This window comes from Panicum virgatum, chromosome 5K, assembly GCF_016808335.1.
Source record: "Panicum virgatum strain AP13 chromosome 5K, P.virgatum_v5, whole genome shotgun sequence".
NCBI lineage: Eukaryota > Viridiplantae > Streptophyta > Magnoliopsida > Poales > Poaceae > Panicum > Panicum virgatum.
Genome location: NC_053140.1, coordinates 1,198,417 through 1,210,783, shown reverse-complemented (window position 1 = coordinate 1,210,783; position 12,367 = coordinate 1,198,417). Strand labels below are relative to the sequence as shown.

The 12,367-nt window shown below is 44.3% G+C and overlaps 2 protein-coding genes across 5 annotated transcripts; one reads left to right on the top strand and one right to left on the bottom strand.

Annotated features, from left to right (window-relative positions):
* The first annotated feature begins 817 nt into the window (after positions 1 to 817).
* On the top strand, positions 818 to 3,335 carry LOC120705525 (reticulon-like protein B1). Its single transcript, XM_039989915.1, has 5 exons — positions 818 to 1,183; positions 2,089 to 2,269; positions 2,411 to 2,552; positions 2,639 to 2,708; positions 2,807 to 3,335. The coding sequence occupies exons 1-5, from the start codon at positions 901 to 903 to the stop codon at positions 2,971 to 2,973; spliced, it is 843 nt and encodes a 280-aa protein (XP_039845849.1). The 5' UTR covers positions 818 to 900; the 3' UTR covers positions 2,974 to 3,335.
* A 948-nt stretch (positions 3,336 to 4,283) lies between these two features.
* LOC120705524 lies at positions 4,284 to 10,774 on the bottom strand. 4 transcript variants are annotated; one of them, XM_039989913.1, is made up of 15 exons: positions 10,285 to 10,772; positions 9,303 to 9,424; positions 9,120 to 9,208; positions 9,007 to 9,045; positions 8,684 to 8,777; positions 8,324 to 8,369; positions 8,118 to 8,218; positions 7,059 to 7,617; positions 6,896 to 6,983; positions 6,177 to 6,368; positions 5,488 to 6,056; positions 5,241 to 5,379; positions 5,074 to 5,142; positions 4,867 to 4,986; positions 4,284 to 4,729 (listed from the first exon to the last, which is right to left on the bottom strand). In XM_039989913.1, exons 1-15 carry the CDS (start codon positions 10,494 to 10,496, stop codon positions 4,616 to 4,618), a joined length of 2,553 nt encoding a protein of 850 aa, XP_039845847.1. In that variant the 5' UTR covers positions 10,497 to 10,772; the 3' UTR covers positions 4,284 to 4,615. The 4 variants fall into 4 exon arrangements, with proteins under 4 accessions (XP_039845847.1, XP_039845848.1, XP_039845845.1 ...); XM_039989914.1 differs by having other exon boundaries at positions 8,324 to 8,366; positions 10,285 to 10,496; XM_039989911.1 differs by having other exon boundaries at positions 4,867 to 5,142; positions 10,285 to 10,774.
* Between the last annotated feature and the right edge of the window lie 1,593 nt (positions 10,775 to 12,367).

Here is a 12,367-nt window from a genome sequence, read left to right as displayed (position 1 = left end):
TTGATTCCGCCTACCTTTTCACGGATAGCGGCTGGTCCTCCTCCCCTCCTCTTCTCTGCTACACCTACTAGTCCTCGTGCACCCCAGCGCTAGCCTTTGCAAATAAGGCCATTGATAATAAACAATAAAGGATACCCATAATCATAAAATTGCTCATCCTTTTTTATGCTCATAACATGCTCCGAATACATTAACAGAATGATGGTCTCAGTGACAAGACCCATGGCAAAAACTAATCCGTACTATAGATCAACTCTACTAAAAATGGAGTAGTGATTTGGTAAAAATTAGAGGAAAAATTAATAGTTACTCCCTCCGTTTCAAATTATAAATCATTCCAAGAATCTTGGAGAGTTAAACCATCTCAAAGTTTGACTGAAATTATAGAGAGAAATATAAAAAATTATGACATCAAATAGGTGCACTATAAAAATATAGCTAACAAAGAATCTAATGATACTTAATTGTTATTATCTTGTCATACAAATTTGGTCAAATTTGAAAACTTTGACTCTCCAAAATTTTTGGAACGACTTATAATTTGGAACGGAGGGAGTAGTATTCATGAAAACCTTTTGGTGAATTCTGACACATGGGACCAGATGATTTTCTTCTTAAAAAAGTCCAAATCCGTGTACACCATGAGCAAGGGAGCACCGAAAGCAGCCACCGTCCCCACCAAGTCGTCGTCCAGCCCAAACCACTACGCCCAACCCCTTCCCACCGTCGAATCCAAATCGGACGGCCCTGATTTCCCCGCAATCCCTAAACCCTGGCGCCCCTATAAAAACCCCCAGCACAGAAATGAGACCGGATCTCCCCCATTTCTCCTCCACTTTGGCATCACGCACGCTCCTCCGGCTTTCCCGTGTCCCCCGGAGCAGCGCGAGGGTTTCGAACATGGCGGAGCAGCCGCACGCGGAAGGCGGCGCGAGCCCCAAGCACGAGACCCTGATGGAGAAGCTCGCCGACAAGCTCCACGTCGGCGGCAAGGACTCCTCCTCGTCCTCGGACTCCGACAACGACGAGCGGCCGCGCCCCTCCGCGCCGCCCGCGCCCGCCGCCGAGGTCAAGCCCTCCTTCTCCGACTCCGCCGCCACGGCAGCCGCCGAGGCCAAGGCCAAGGTGTTCCGCCTCTTCGGCCGCGAGCAGCCGATCCACAAGGCCCTCGGTGGAGGCAAACGTATGGCTCTGTTCCATGCTCTGAATAATGCTGCTTTTTTTTTTTTACTTGAAATCGGTAGATCGGATCTGGTTGCGGGGGATCTCTACGGGCTTGAGGACTTGGGTTGCGGGCTAGATCTGGTAGGTTGCGTTTTCTCGGCTGGGAGTAGGGTTTAAGCAAAGGGCGGTTTGCTTGGATCGGTGGGCGCAGAGTATCAGATGGGGGGTCTTATCTACCGTTGACAAATGGAGGCGACCAGTATATGCTGATGAGGCGACTCTCGCTTCAAATTCGATCAATGTAGCTCTATTGCATATTGCTACATGCCTACATGATCTGATCTGAACGAGTTCACACTTTATACTCCCTCTGATTATGAAAACTTGTTACTGCTGAGCTTGTCTGAGTCTGGGCTTGTGATGTTTTTGAAATTTCAGGTCAGGCAACATGAATACTGATTGCTTTAGTTTCAGTAACGGCAGTATTATGGTATTTTGTTTAACATGATGGGAATCACTTTCTTATGAATGTCTTGTTGTTTTGACCAGAGCATTTCGGAGGTGTTACACTTGCATGAGGTTCAATAATTTAGGGGCCTTTTGGTTGCTTTGCATTAAGATGCTGAAAACTTGAAGTTTGTTTGGAAAAGAAACAATCAGCTGGTTGATTTCACATTATGTTTGTCTAAGACTAAAAGGACTTCCCTTAGAGAGGGTGCGATACAATCTTATTGCACTGTGTCTTTGCACCTTACCACGTATTTAAACGTAAACTTGACAACCAGAGCACTTCTTTACTTGCAAACGTCTTTCTTTGTCAATTGAATTGTCTGGTGACTGAGGTGTAATAGGAATTGTGTAATCTGAACACCTGATTATCTACTATTGTACCTGCCGTATTCATTACTGTTCTATATGTTGCAGCTGCTGATGTGTTCCTGTGGAGGAACAGGAATATCTCTGCTGGAGTGCTTGGTGGTGCCACTGCAATCTGGATCCTCTTTGAATTGCTTGGCTACCATCTTCTGACCTTCGTTTGCCATGGTCTCATATTCTCTTTGGGTGTTCTGTTTCTCTGGTCTAACGCCTCCTCGTTCATCAACAAGTAAGATTTTTCATCTTAATGTGTTCTACTGATTTTCATCTTAATGTGTTTGCACATGCTTATAAGATACAAAGTTTGTTCATGGCAAGTTACATGGATGTAGAATTACTTAATGATGTGTGATCCTGACCTTTATTTCAGATCGCCCCCACGGATCCCAGAGGTGATCATTCCTGAAGATCTGGTTGTCAACATTGCACTGTCTACTCGTTATGAGATCAACAGGGCCTTCGCCAATCTTCGCCAGATTGCTCTTGGCCGGGACATAAAGAAGTTCGTTATGGTAAGTCTACTATGTCATTGCCTGTGCTGATCAATGGTTGCTACAGAATATATGCCTGTCTCATTTGCTCTTCATGCAATTTTTAGGTGATTGCTGGGCTTTGGTTGCTTTCTGTTCTTGGGAGCTGCTGCAACTTCTTGACCTTGGTTTACATTGGTAAGGGATCGAAGCAACTCAAATAGAACCTTGTTTCCTAACACTTCTTCTATCTATCTACATGCCTGACACTGATCCTCTTCTCTTATGCAAAACAGTCTTTGTGGTGCTGCACACAGTCCCTGTCCTCTACGAGAAGTATGAGGATCAGATTGACTCGTATGGCGAGAAGGGGTGGGTTGAAATCAAGAAGCAGTACGCCGTGTTTGATGAGAAGGTTCTGAGCAAAGTACCAAGGGGCCCCGCCAAAGACAAGAAGCACTAGAAACACAAGTGATTTGGTCTTTACTCTGGGTAGGGAATGCTAGCAAGTGGTTCGAGTTTGTCAGGAGGCATCAAGACTCCCTTTTTGTTGTACGAGCACCAATATGCCACATATCGCCTTGTGTTATTACGGCTGCCTGTTTGGTCTTTTGATGGGGGTTAGCCGGATAGCTTTGCCCTACAACAGTGATGCTGATGCAGCATACGATTTTCTTGTACTGCTGTTTGATTTTGATCTGTGTTGTAAGATGTAGTGCCCGTACTGTACCCATGACGCTGTTTTTTGGAGTTTGCTTATATTTATGGATATTTGCTGGGTTTAGATACCATCTACTTAAACTTTACGATGGTTTTGGTGAAGAAGCCTTGTTGTGCTGCTAGTGCTTGGGTTTAGTTTCTTAAAAAATCTGCTCTGTTTTAGGATGTGATGGGCATTGCTTTTGTTGTGGTTCTTTGGCTTGTTGGGATATTGTGGTGTGTTGTGGTTCGTTGGGACTCAGGTTATTGATCAGACCGCGCCTATGCTTTGGCTGTAGGAACCAGCGTTGCTCTCGGAGAGTTGGGCTCAAACGTGACATGCCCTGCTTGGAACGGTCTCAAAACAAAAGCAAATGAGCATTTCAGATCACTGAACAGAAGAAAAGGTCAGATCCGTTACCGATTGATAGCACCTTATTGGGACATTATAAACTAGCGGGTGCTTTCCCGGCTTCCTGTATGTGAACTTGCAAGTCTTTTGGCTCATAAATGTTCTGGTCAGCAAGAGAGGAATCACACGGAGGTAACTGAAGGGACAGGCAGCCCGCGGCCAAGATGAGGACCACACTGATGTAATGGTTCGTGTGTGAAGGAAGAGAGCAGTTAAAGAGGAAGGGTGATGGTGAAGCATTCGCTCAGTGCAGGGAATTCTGGTGACGAACAACGAAAAATTATGCATTGTCTTCTTGGACGCCGCTGGTGTGTTGCTAGTTTCTTAGCGGGAGTGGTTTGGACTTTTTCCCTTAGCTTATTAGTAAGTGTTCCTGGAACCTCATCTGCAAGTGTTCCTTTATGTTTCATCGAGCTAAATTCGGAATACCTCTGTCGGGTATTTATGGGAATGGAACTCGGATCTGGTTACCGGTGCACACCAAGCCAAATTCGGAATCGGAGGTACTGCCGGCCTAATGGAGTAATGGGCATAGAATTTCACGAGATCGCAAGAGCCCTCACCTGTCTGACATTAGGGCTTGCATCAAACAAACAGAAAAGTGAATGTTGGAACCGGCTGAGCTCTACAAAGGTTCACACGCACACGCAAGACCAAAATCATTTTGGGGCTGACCAGAACCTATGCGAAAAGCATTATTGTGACCAGGCAAACACGAAGGGGGGGAAAAAAAGGAAGAATCTGCGCCGCAGATTCATTATTGGTGTATTACAACAACCAGCACAGGCAACTGGAATTTAAGGTGGAGATAGAACTGTTTTTCCTAGTTCTACACCAGAAACCAGCTTCTACGGCCTGATTTCTTGCCCCCTAACACTCCCCATTTCTCATCATGTTGTTACACATGTTCGGCCTATTTCCTCATGGCTGTTTTGTGCTCTATTCTACTCTTTCAAATTATGTCCATACATTCTGCTGTGTCATTCAGATTTGCTCAGAGGAAGTATGTCAATTGTTCCTTCTTTCTGGAGCCACCTTCACCATACAACTCGTTCCATTGCCTCAGCTCACTCATTATGGAGCCCTCCGCAGCGAAACTCGCAGCCACCTGCATTTTGAGAGTTTAGGAGTATTAACAACTGAACTTCAAGCTACCAGCTATTCAGTTTCTCCTTGAAGAGTGCTATGTGCTGCAATGCATGTGCTTTCACATTCCACTTGAATTAGATAAAAACATGGATTCACCTGGTTCTTTGCTTCCTTCAAGTCTGTCATGTTTAGTGGCCTTAGGATGATTGGCTCCTCCTTTTCTTTCTTCTTTGTAAGTTCCGATGGAGTTCCTCCTTTCTCACGCTTCAGCTTCTCCTGAAGATATTGAGAACAAAGGTTAACATAGTGAATGCACACAATTCCTCGTGAATAGAAAGCTTTTGTGTGTAGTGATCTGATTACCAGCTCCTTCTTTCTTTCCTTCTGGATCAGCTCCCTGACAGGGCGATATGCTGCTGTGGTGCATAGATTCTGTTACAGAACAATGTGAGTCAACAAGGAGTTTTTCTTTCATTTCTATTTGTGTGTGGATGAGATGCATTCATGTCTTATGATATCGAGGTACTGACCTTAAGATCACTGCCACTGTAGCCTTCTGTCATGGTCGCTAGCTCCTTAAAGTCCAGACCTTCATCAACCTTCTCCTTTGACAAAAGCCGCCTCATAATCAGCTCCCGACTTTCTATTGACGGCAGCCCGACCATGATTCTGTTAAATAAAGAGAACACACCTTAGCCATAGAACATCGGAGTGGTTCTGTTAGAAATTCAAGGATGGACAAACATAACTACTTCCTAGCAGGGACAAGATACAGACCTCCTCTCGAACCTACGAATGATAGCCTCATCAAGATCGAAAGGCCGGTTGGTTGCAGCAAGAACAAGAATTCTCTGATCTGGTCTTGACAAGAGTCCATCCCAGTGTGTCATGAACTCATTCTTGATCTTCCTCATTGCCTCATGCTCCCCAGCTCTGTTCCGCTGCCCAAGCATGCTATCAACTTCGTCAACAAAGATGATAGTTGGCGATACTTTGGCAGCTAATGTGAACAATGCGCGGACATTCTTTTCGTCTTCCCCAAACCACTTCGATGTGATAGTTGACATCGAGACATTTATAAAACTTGCTTGAGCTTCATTTGCTATAGCCTTTGCCAGCATTGTCTTTCCGGTTCCTGGTGGACCGAAAAGTAATATACCTCTGCAAGGCTTAAGAAGACCACCTTTGAAGAGATCAGGGCGTCGAAGAGGCAGCATGACAAGTTCTTGAAGAGATTCTTTGATATCATCCAAGGCACCGATATCATCAAATGAGACTCCAATTTCATTAGCAGGTATCACTTCAGGTCTGATACGCTTTTCAAACTCATTATCTGGTGGCACTTCCTAATAAGAAAACAAAATGAAATTACAGATTGGTAAATCAGTTTCTCGAGCTATGCACAGGATAACACAAACCAGACACTAATACTATTTACTGAAAGATGCAACGATAAATGCTATTACCGGTGCTTTTGCAGCTGGAGGTGGATTATCCTTCTTCTCTGTTTCTGTTTTGCTCGCAGCTGCAGGAGCAGAGGCAGCAGCAGCAGTGCCAGGGGCAGTAGAAGCAGCTGCAGGAGGCCGTACCGGTGGCAGCAAAGTTGCAGGTTTTGTTTCTGATTTGGCAGCAGTTGGAGCAGTTCCTTTTTCAGCAGCCTATATATTTGAGGTATGGTATGTGAATGCATAAATTTGTGAATGTTTATTAAACAAGTAAAAGTACAGTACTCAAGGACAAATTAAACTATTATAAAGGCACGCCAAAGAGTACTCAAACCTAGCCAATTTCTTAAGTACTAAATGGTAAAAGATTTTTAAAAAATCAGTGACATATCAATCCAGACACCGGCTGCATCATTCTTGGTGTCCATCCAAACTTTAGTTGCAACATTTTATTGTAACTAGAAGTTACTTGGTATTTTTTCACTCTAATTACCTAACAAAACTTATTATAACATCAGTACAAACCTAGCAGCCTTCTTCAAAATGTAGGTAAACCAGATAACAAAACCTTGGAGGGTAGAATTAATAGCATAATTTTTATCATCATGTGTATATTTAGTGGGGTACATCTGTAACATAAATCTTTACAAGAGTCAACAGTCATGTGTGTTTAGTAGTGCATATCTGCGATTTAAATAATATAATAATAATCAACTTAGAGGTACATCAGTTGAACAAACCTTCAAGGCATCACTAGTCAGTTCCAGCTTCATGCTGTCCTTACTACTCATCTTGTTTTCTTGAAAAATTTCCAATGCATGAGACAAGCTGTGCCATGAAAGAGTCACAATCCGAGGAAAAAATGGAAAGATCAATAGACAACTACACCAATATGCTAACTACCTCTTTGCAGATATAACTAATTTTCCATTTCGGTACTCCGGCTCTTTGTTATTCATCAAGTGATATGAAACTGCAGATACCACAATCTCCTCTATATACCTACTAAGGCCTATTGTATCTGATAGGCATATTGATCCTAAGTCATCACACTCGAGGTCATTTTCTGCAAGGACTTCCAAAATATGATTCCGGTTATCTTGAAACTGAATCATCTTCATGTCTTCTTCTAATTGCGAGTTCCAACTTACAAGGTGGTTTTCGTTTTCAGGTGGCTTGATTTCAATATTGTATGGGAATAAAACTGAAAGTCTCTCGTCCAACTCCTCATCACTATCCATATCTACAATTCTTGATCCGAGGACCAACACTGGCCCTTCAAGCTTGTTTAGTAATTTTTCGAACAGGAGATACATTTTTGGGGACTTGTGAAGAAACTTCTCGACATCTCTTATGTAGAGTACAATGGGATACTTTTTAGACACTGAATGCAGAACCTTGTACACTGCTTGTACTAAAATTTTCTCATCAAAATTCCAGCTGCTAGCACGTCTGAGAGGAGCTGCATTGTTTATCAAACACGATCATGAAAACAGAAAAGATGCGTAAGCAACACAAGAAATTACGAAGGTAACTGCTGCAGTAAAATTTGTACGTTTTCTCAATATTCATCCTTCATTGTTATAAATTGAAACGTACAAGGCAATAAAACTAAGGAGGTGCATTGACAAAATAACAAAAATGAACTACCACTAATCAATCTGTGCTTTACAACCCTGATATGGATCAAGAAAGTCTACCTTGCAGGTCATAAATTAATACCACTCCCACTAGTTGACATGCCATGCACGTAAGCAGCTAAAGCCAGGAAGGTTCTATTAAGATTTACACATTTGACAATGTTGAGGCAATTTTTCTTCAAGAAAAAACATGGTCCAAGTTAATGCTAACATAGTTTCTCAGCCAGCTCATAAATGCTGAACAGGAGAAGTAAGAATTTTATTCAGGGACATAGCTTCAGTCCTGTGCGACTATAAGTATTTAGAAAGAATATTTTATGACCTGTATTAGTTGAAGGACCTTGCGATGCCAGGCTACTCATATCGGATGAAGTAGATGCATTTCTTCTGAGCTTTGGCAAGTTGCTCATACTTTCGGAGCTCCTGGAAAATTCCATTGGGCAGAGCATATAAAAACAGTAAACGAATTCTACAGTAAAACCTACTTTTCTTTTTATATGAATACATTAAGGCTTAACTTTTTCACACCTTAACTTCACATCTGTCATGCTGCTTTGTCTACGGATAGTTCCTGCTACAAAAGCCAAGGAAGTTATCAAATATACAGCTAAATTTGTAAAAAGAAAAAAAGATAACAACACTCTGGTCATTTCCTTCTTCACTCTACACTCTACACATGCAAGTGAATTCAGTTTAATATTGGAAGAGAAGAACAATATTTTCAGTGGCATTCAGAACAAATGGAAGCTAACAGACTTTAAGCAACTATCTTAAAACTGATCTATGGAAGTTCAGATGTTCAGAATAATGAAATACATTAATTGAAGTTTCACTGAACTGAGATGTGCAGATTCAGTTCGAAAACTGAAATAGACCATTGGAGCTGACCTTTTGGTTGCTCCTTTTGCGGAAGGATTGAAAGAGATCCAAGCAATCCAGACACACGTTCAAGGGTTGTTGTAGATATTGATCTTTTAAAAGGCTAACAAGAAGAAAAATCTCAAGTTAGGGATTAGTTAAAGATGACACAATCTGTCAAGAGCTCAAAAAGATCAAGCTTGGCAATGATATGCAGACATATTACCACACCGTATGAACAATAAGAAACCAAAAAAGACCAGTGATTTCTATTAACATTTACTACATGTGAAGGCTGATGGTATGGAAATGTGACAAGATGAAAGTAACAACATAATGTTTAAAGGTCTTACCTGCTCTGTGCTGCCACCAGTGCCATATTTGCTATGGATCTGTAACGAGGGAACTGCATTAGAACTTTTAACAAATTTTGTGTACAACAGGAAGTCGTGGCAGCCGAACTCACCTTTATAAGAAAATCTGTAGGATCTAACAAGAGCAATTTTGCTTGGAAATAGTGGGCAAGCGCCTTGGCGAGCATCTGCTGGTAAAGCTCTTCAAGCAGGAACTTGGTCTTAACTTAGTCTGAAGCAGAAATAAACGAAACGATTGAACAACTGTTCACTTTCGCACTGAAGAGACAATCTACCTGCAGGGCCTGACAACAGAATTGCACGGCTAGCCGGCGCAAGATTCCTGGTGTACTTGGAGATGTCTGCTTGCTTCAGGTGAACATACGCTGCGCTTGTAAGCACAACACGTGTTTGCTCACTGAAAATTGGAATTGGAAGTGATGAAGCAAAACGAAAAACACACACAGAGGGGCTGAGATGATGAAATGAAAATGAAAAATGCACTGCAAGCCAAAGGCCAAAGGGGAAAAAAACAGAGCTCATTCCGTGCGCAGCCCATCATCTATCCAGTAACATCACTATGTTCTGCTGGGTGCTGTCCAGCCTCACACAAATCAGTCTCCTTTTCTTTTGTTGGATCAATAAATTGATACCATACCATGGTACCTTTTCTCATCCGGTAAAGGGGGGAGAATTAAAAAAAATGGCATATCTGTTCTGACTTTTTTTCCTAAACGGGGGCTCATTTTCGTCACCACCTTTCGTGGCAGCTGTACAATCAATTACACCGAGCCAACAGTGAGATCTGTTTGTTCATAGGTCAAATTGATTGATGATCTGGTAGAATAGTAGCTGCTGGAGAATCATCCATCTGGGTCACTATCTTGAGCGACAGCGTCCAGAGGCAGAGTTCCCCTGCTAAAAGGCCAGAGACTGAAGATGGTGGGCACGCACTTTTCCCTGTATATTTTTCATTTTCTTTTTCAGAAAAAAATATGCAGTTCATCTGTAGTATGTCTCATTTAGTATGTGCAGGAGAACATCACATAAGAGAAGGATTTTTTTTTTAAAAAAAGAGGGAGATCCGAAACTGAACATGGTGACGCAACGCAGCAGCAGGTCGAGCACGAGCAGAGTCTGACGAAAGAAGCACTGAAGTGTGACGGTGAGAGCGGCCAACACACAACACAAGCGCACGCACCTAGATCCTCCTGGTTTTAATTTGCTTGGTGCAGAACCGATCGCATGCGCACAAGGGAGACGAGCGAGCGAGCGAACCTGAGGTAGTAGGGGAACTCGTCGAAGGTGACCTTGCTGGTGGCGCCGTCGACGAGGAGTCGCCTGAGCTCCTGCTCGACGCGCTCAACGGTGAGGCCGGCCCGCGCGGAGGCCGAGGCGCCGCCGGCCCAGGGCGCGGACGCGAGGCCGAGCCCCACGCCGACGCCGATCCCGATGCCCAGCGCGGACATGACGACGCTCTTCCCCTCCATGGCTGGCTGGCTGGCTCGGCGATCCGGGGGGGGGGGGGGGGGGGGGGGGGGGCTGCAGGCTAAAATTAATCAAGCGATCGAGGGAGGTGGTGGTGGTGGGAGAAAGGAAATCAAGCAAGCAGCAGGGAAAGAAACGGGTGGTGCGGCGTCGGCGAGGCGAGACGGAGGGGGAAGCGCGAGTGGCGGGGGGATGCTCTGCTCTTGCCGCAGCCCGCAGCAGCAGGCCACCACCTAGGCTGCCTTCTCGGCCCTTCCGTCCTCTCCCGCTGCTGCGCTCGGTGATGATAGTGCAATGGGGCACCGGCACGCGGCCCGCGTACGTGTGATATAGCGGGTACACGCGGACCGCCCAGCTGCAGAGCAGGCCGCGGCACGGGGATCTGATTGCAAAGGTGGCGGCACTCACTCTTCTGGTCGAGGCCTCTGTGTTTGGAGGAGTCATGCACGTACAGGTAGGGGGCAAAGGTTTTAATATTTTAAATTAAAAAAATCTAAGAGTCGGACTTTAATTTTATATAATTTTAAACTAAAAAATTTAAAAATTTTGTTGGACTGTGAAGAAGCCACTAGGGCCATGATCCGTTACCACCCCGTAAAGGTGTTCGTGCCATTCTCTGTGGCCCAATAATCTTTTGGTTTCTGAATATCCTCCTGTGCAGGCGGGGAGCAGTCGAGCAGCTAGAGCTCGGGAGGTGCCTGTGGTGACTTCGTCAATTTCGAGAATTTGCCGGCTCAGTCTTCGAAGATGCTCATAGGGGTAGGATTTGCGTACGTATGTTCATAAGGGTGTGAGTTTACGTGCATTGTGGGTGTCTGAGTTGTACTGTGTAATTAAAAAAACTAGAGCTCGGGACTTGAACCGCCACCCTCCCTCGGTCGAAACCAACCATGCCGTCGCCGTCCGGTTCGGCGATGCAGTCGTTTCATCAGATGCAGAGGCCGCTGGAGCCTGCACGGCCATTTTTCTGGCATGCAATGCATGCATGAACGCGGCTGATGCAGCTTGCACGCGCGCACACCATGCCATAACTGTGACACCGTCAGCACCATTTGGTCATTTGGTGCATGCATGGCGCGCCGCCGCCGGGGTTGCATTGCGTTGCATTGGCACCACCATCCAAACTGCAGCGGACTACAAGTAGCTTTTGATTTGTTTGGTTCCACTTTCATCCATCATTTCTTCTGTTGTTTTTTTTTTGAATAGAGGGTAACATTCATTAATTGAACTGGTCGTTACAGAGGGAAGACCAGAGAAACTCTGGTGCTACATAGAACCATACAGATTGAGAGAGCCGATTGGCAGATCTAGCAAGTACATGAGCTACCTCATTACACCATCTATTTACATAAATAAAAGAGAAAACAACTGATGAGGCACTTGCAGCTTTGTTGATATCTTGAGTGATACTTCCCGTAAAAGATCAGTCGATGGCTTTTGACCGGAGCTTCTTAATCAAAGAGAGACAATCTATTGCAATTATAACTTGCTTATATGGGAGCCTAGAAGCGAAGAGAATTGCCTGCCTGAAAGCAATAGCCTCCGCTAATTCAGGATTTGTGATCTTATCAAAACCTTGTCTGCACGCTGCCAGAAACTCCCCTCTGTGATTTCTGCACACAATGTCCAAACCCATTCGATTAGTTTTTGGGAACAAAGCTGCATCTACATTCATCATAACCCATCCTACCGGCGGTGGATCCCAATGTTTAGGCTTGAGGAAATCACACCTGTTGGGAAGGACATGTTCGTACATATGCAGCAGCACCATATCCACGTATGCAAGTATTTTTTCAACTATACAGTGTGGATGCACTTCATTTTCACCATTTCGGACAGCATTTCTAGCTTCCCAAATATGCCAAAAGGATAT

What these genes read in the sequence shown, in the direction of transcription:
- LOC120705524 (XM_039989911.1), bottom strand. Translation starts at nt 10,496, where the DNA reads ATGGAGGGGAAGAGCGTCGTCATGTCCGCGCTGGGCATCGGGATCGGC. An exon ending in GAGTTCCCCTACTACCTCAG is followed by an intron (nt 9,425 to 10,284) that starts GTTCGCTCGCTC and finishes TCCAATTTTCAG; the next exon opens with TGAGCAAACACGTGTTGTGC. An exon ending in TCTGTTGTCAGGCCCTGCAG is followed by an intron (nt 9,209 to 9,302) that starts GTAGATTGTCTC and finishes TCCTGCTTGAAG; the next exon opens with AGCTTTACCAGCAGATGCTC.
- LOC120705525 (XM_039989915.1), top strand. Translation starts at nt 901, where the DNA reads ATGGCGGAGCAGCCGCACGCGGAAGGCGGCGCGAGCCCCAAGCACGAG. An exon ending in GGCCCTCGGTGGAGGCAAAC is followed by an intron (nt 1,184 to 2,088) that starts GTATGGCTCTGT and finishes TATATGTTGCAG; the next exon opens with CTGCTGATGTGTTCCTGTGG. An exon ending in CTTGACCTTGGTTTACATTG is followed by an intron (nt 2,709 to 2,806) that starts GTAAGGGATCGA and finishes TATGCAAAACAG; the next exon opens with TCTTTGTGGTGCTGCACACA.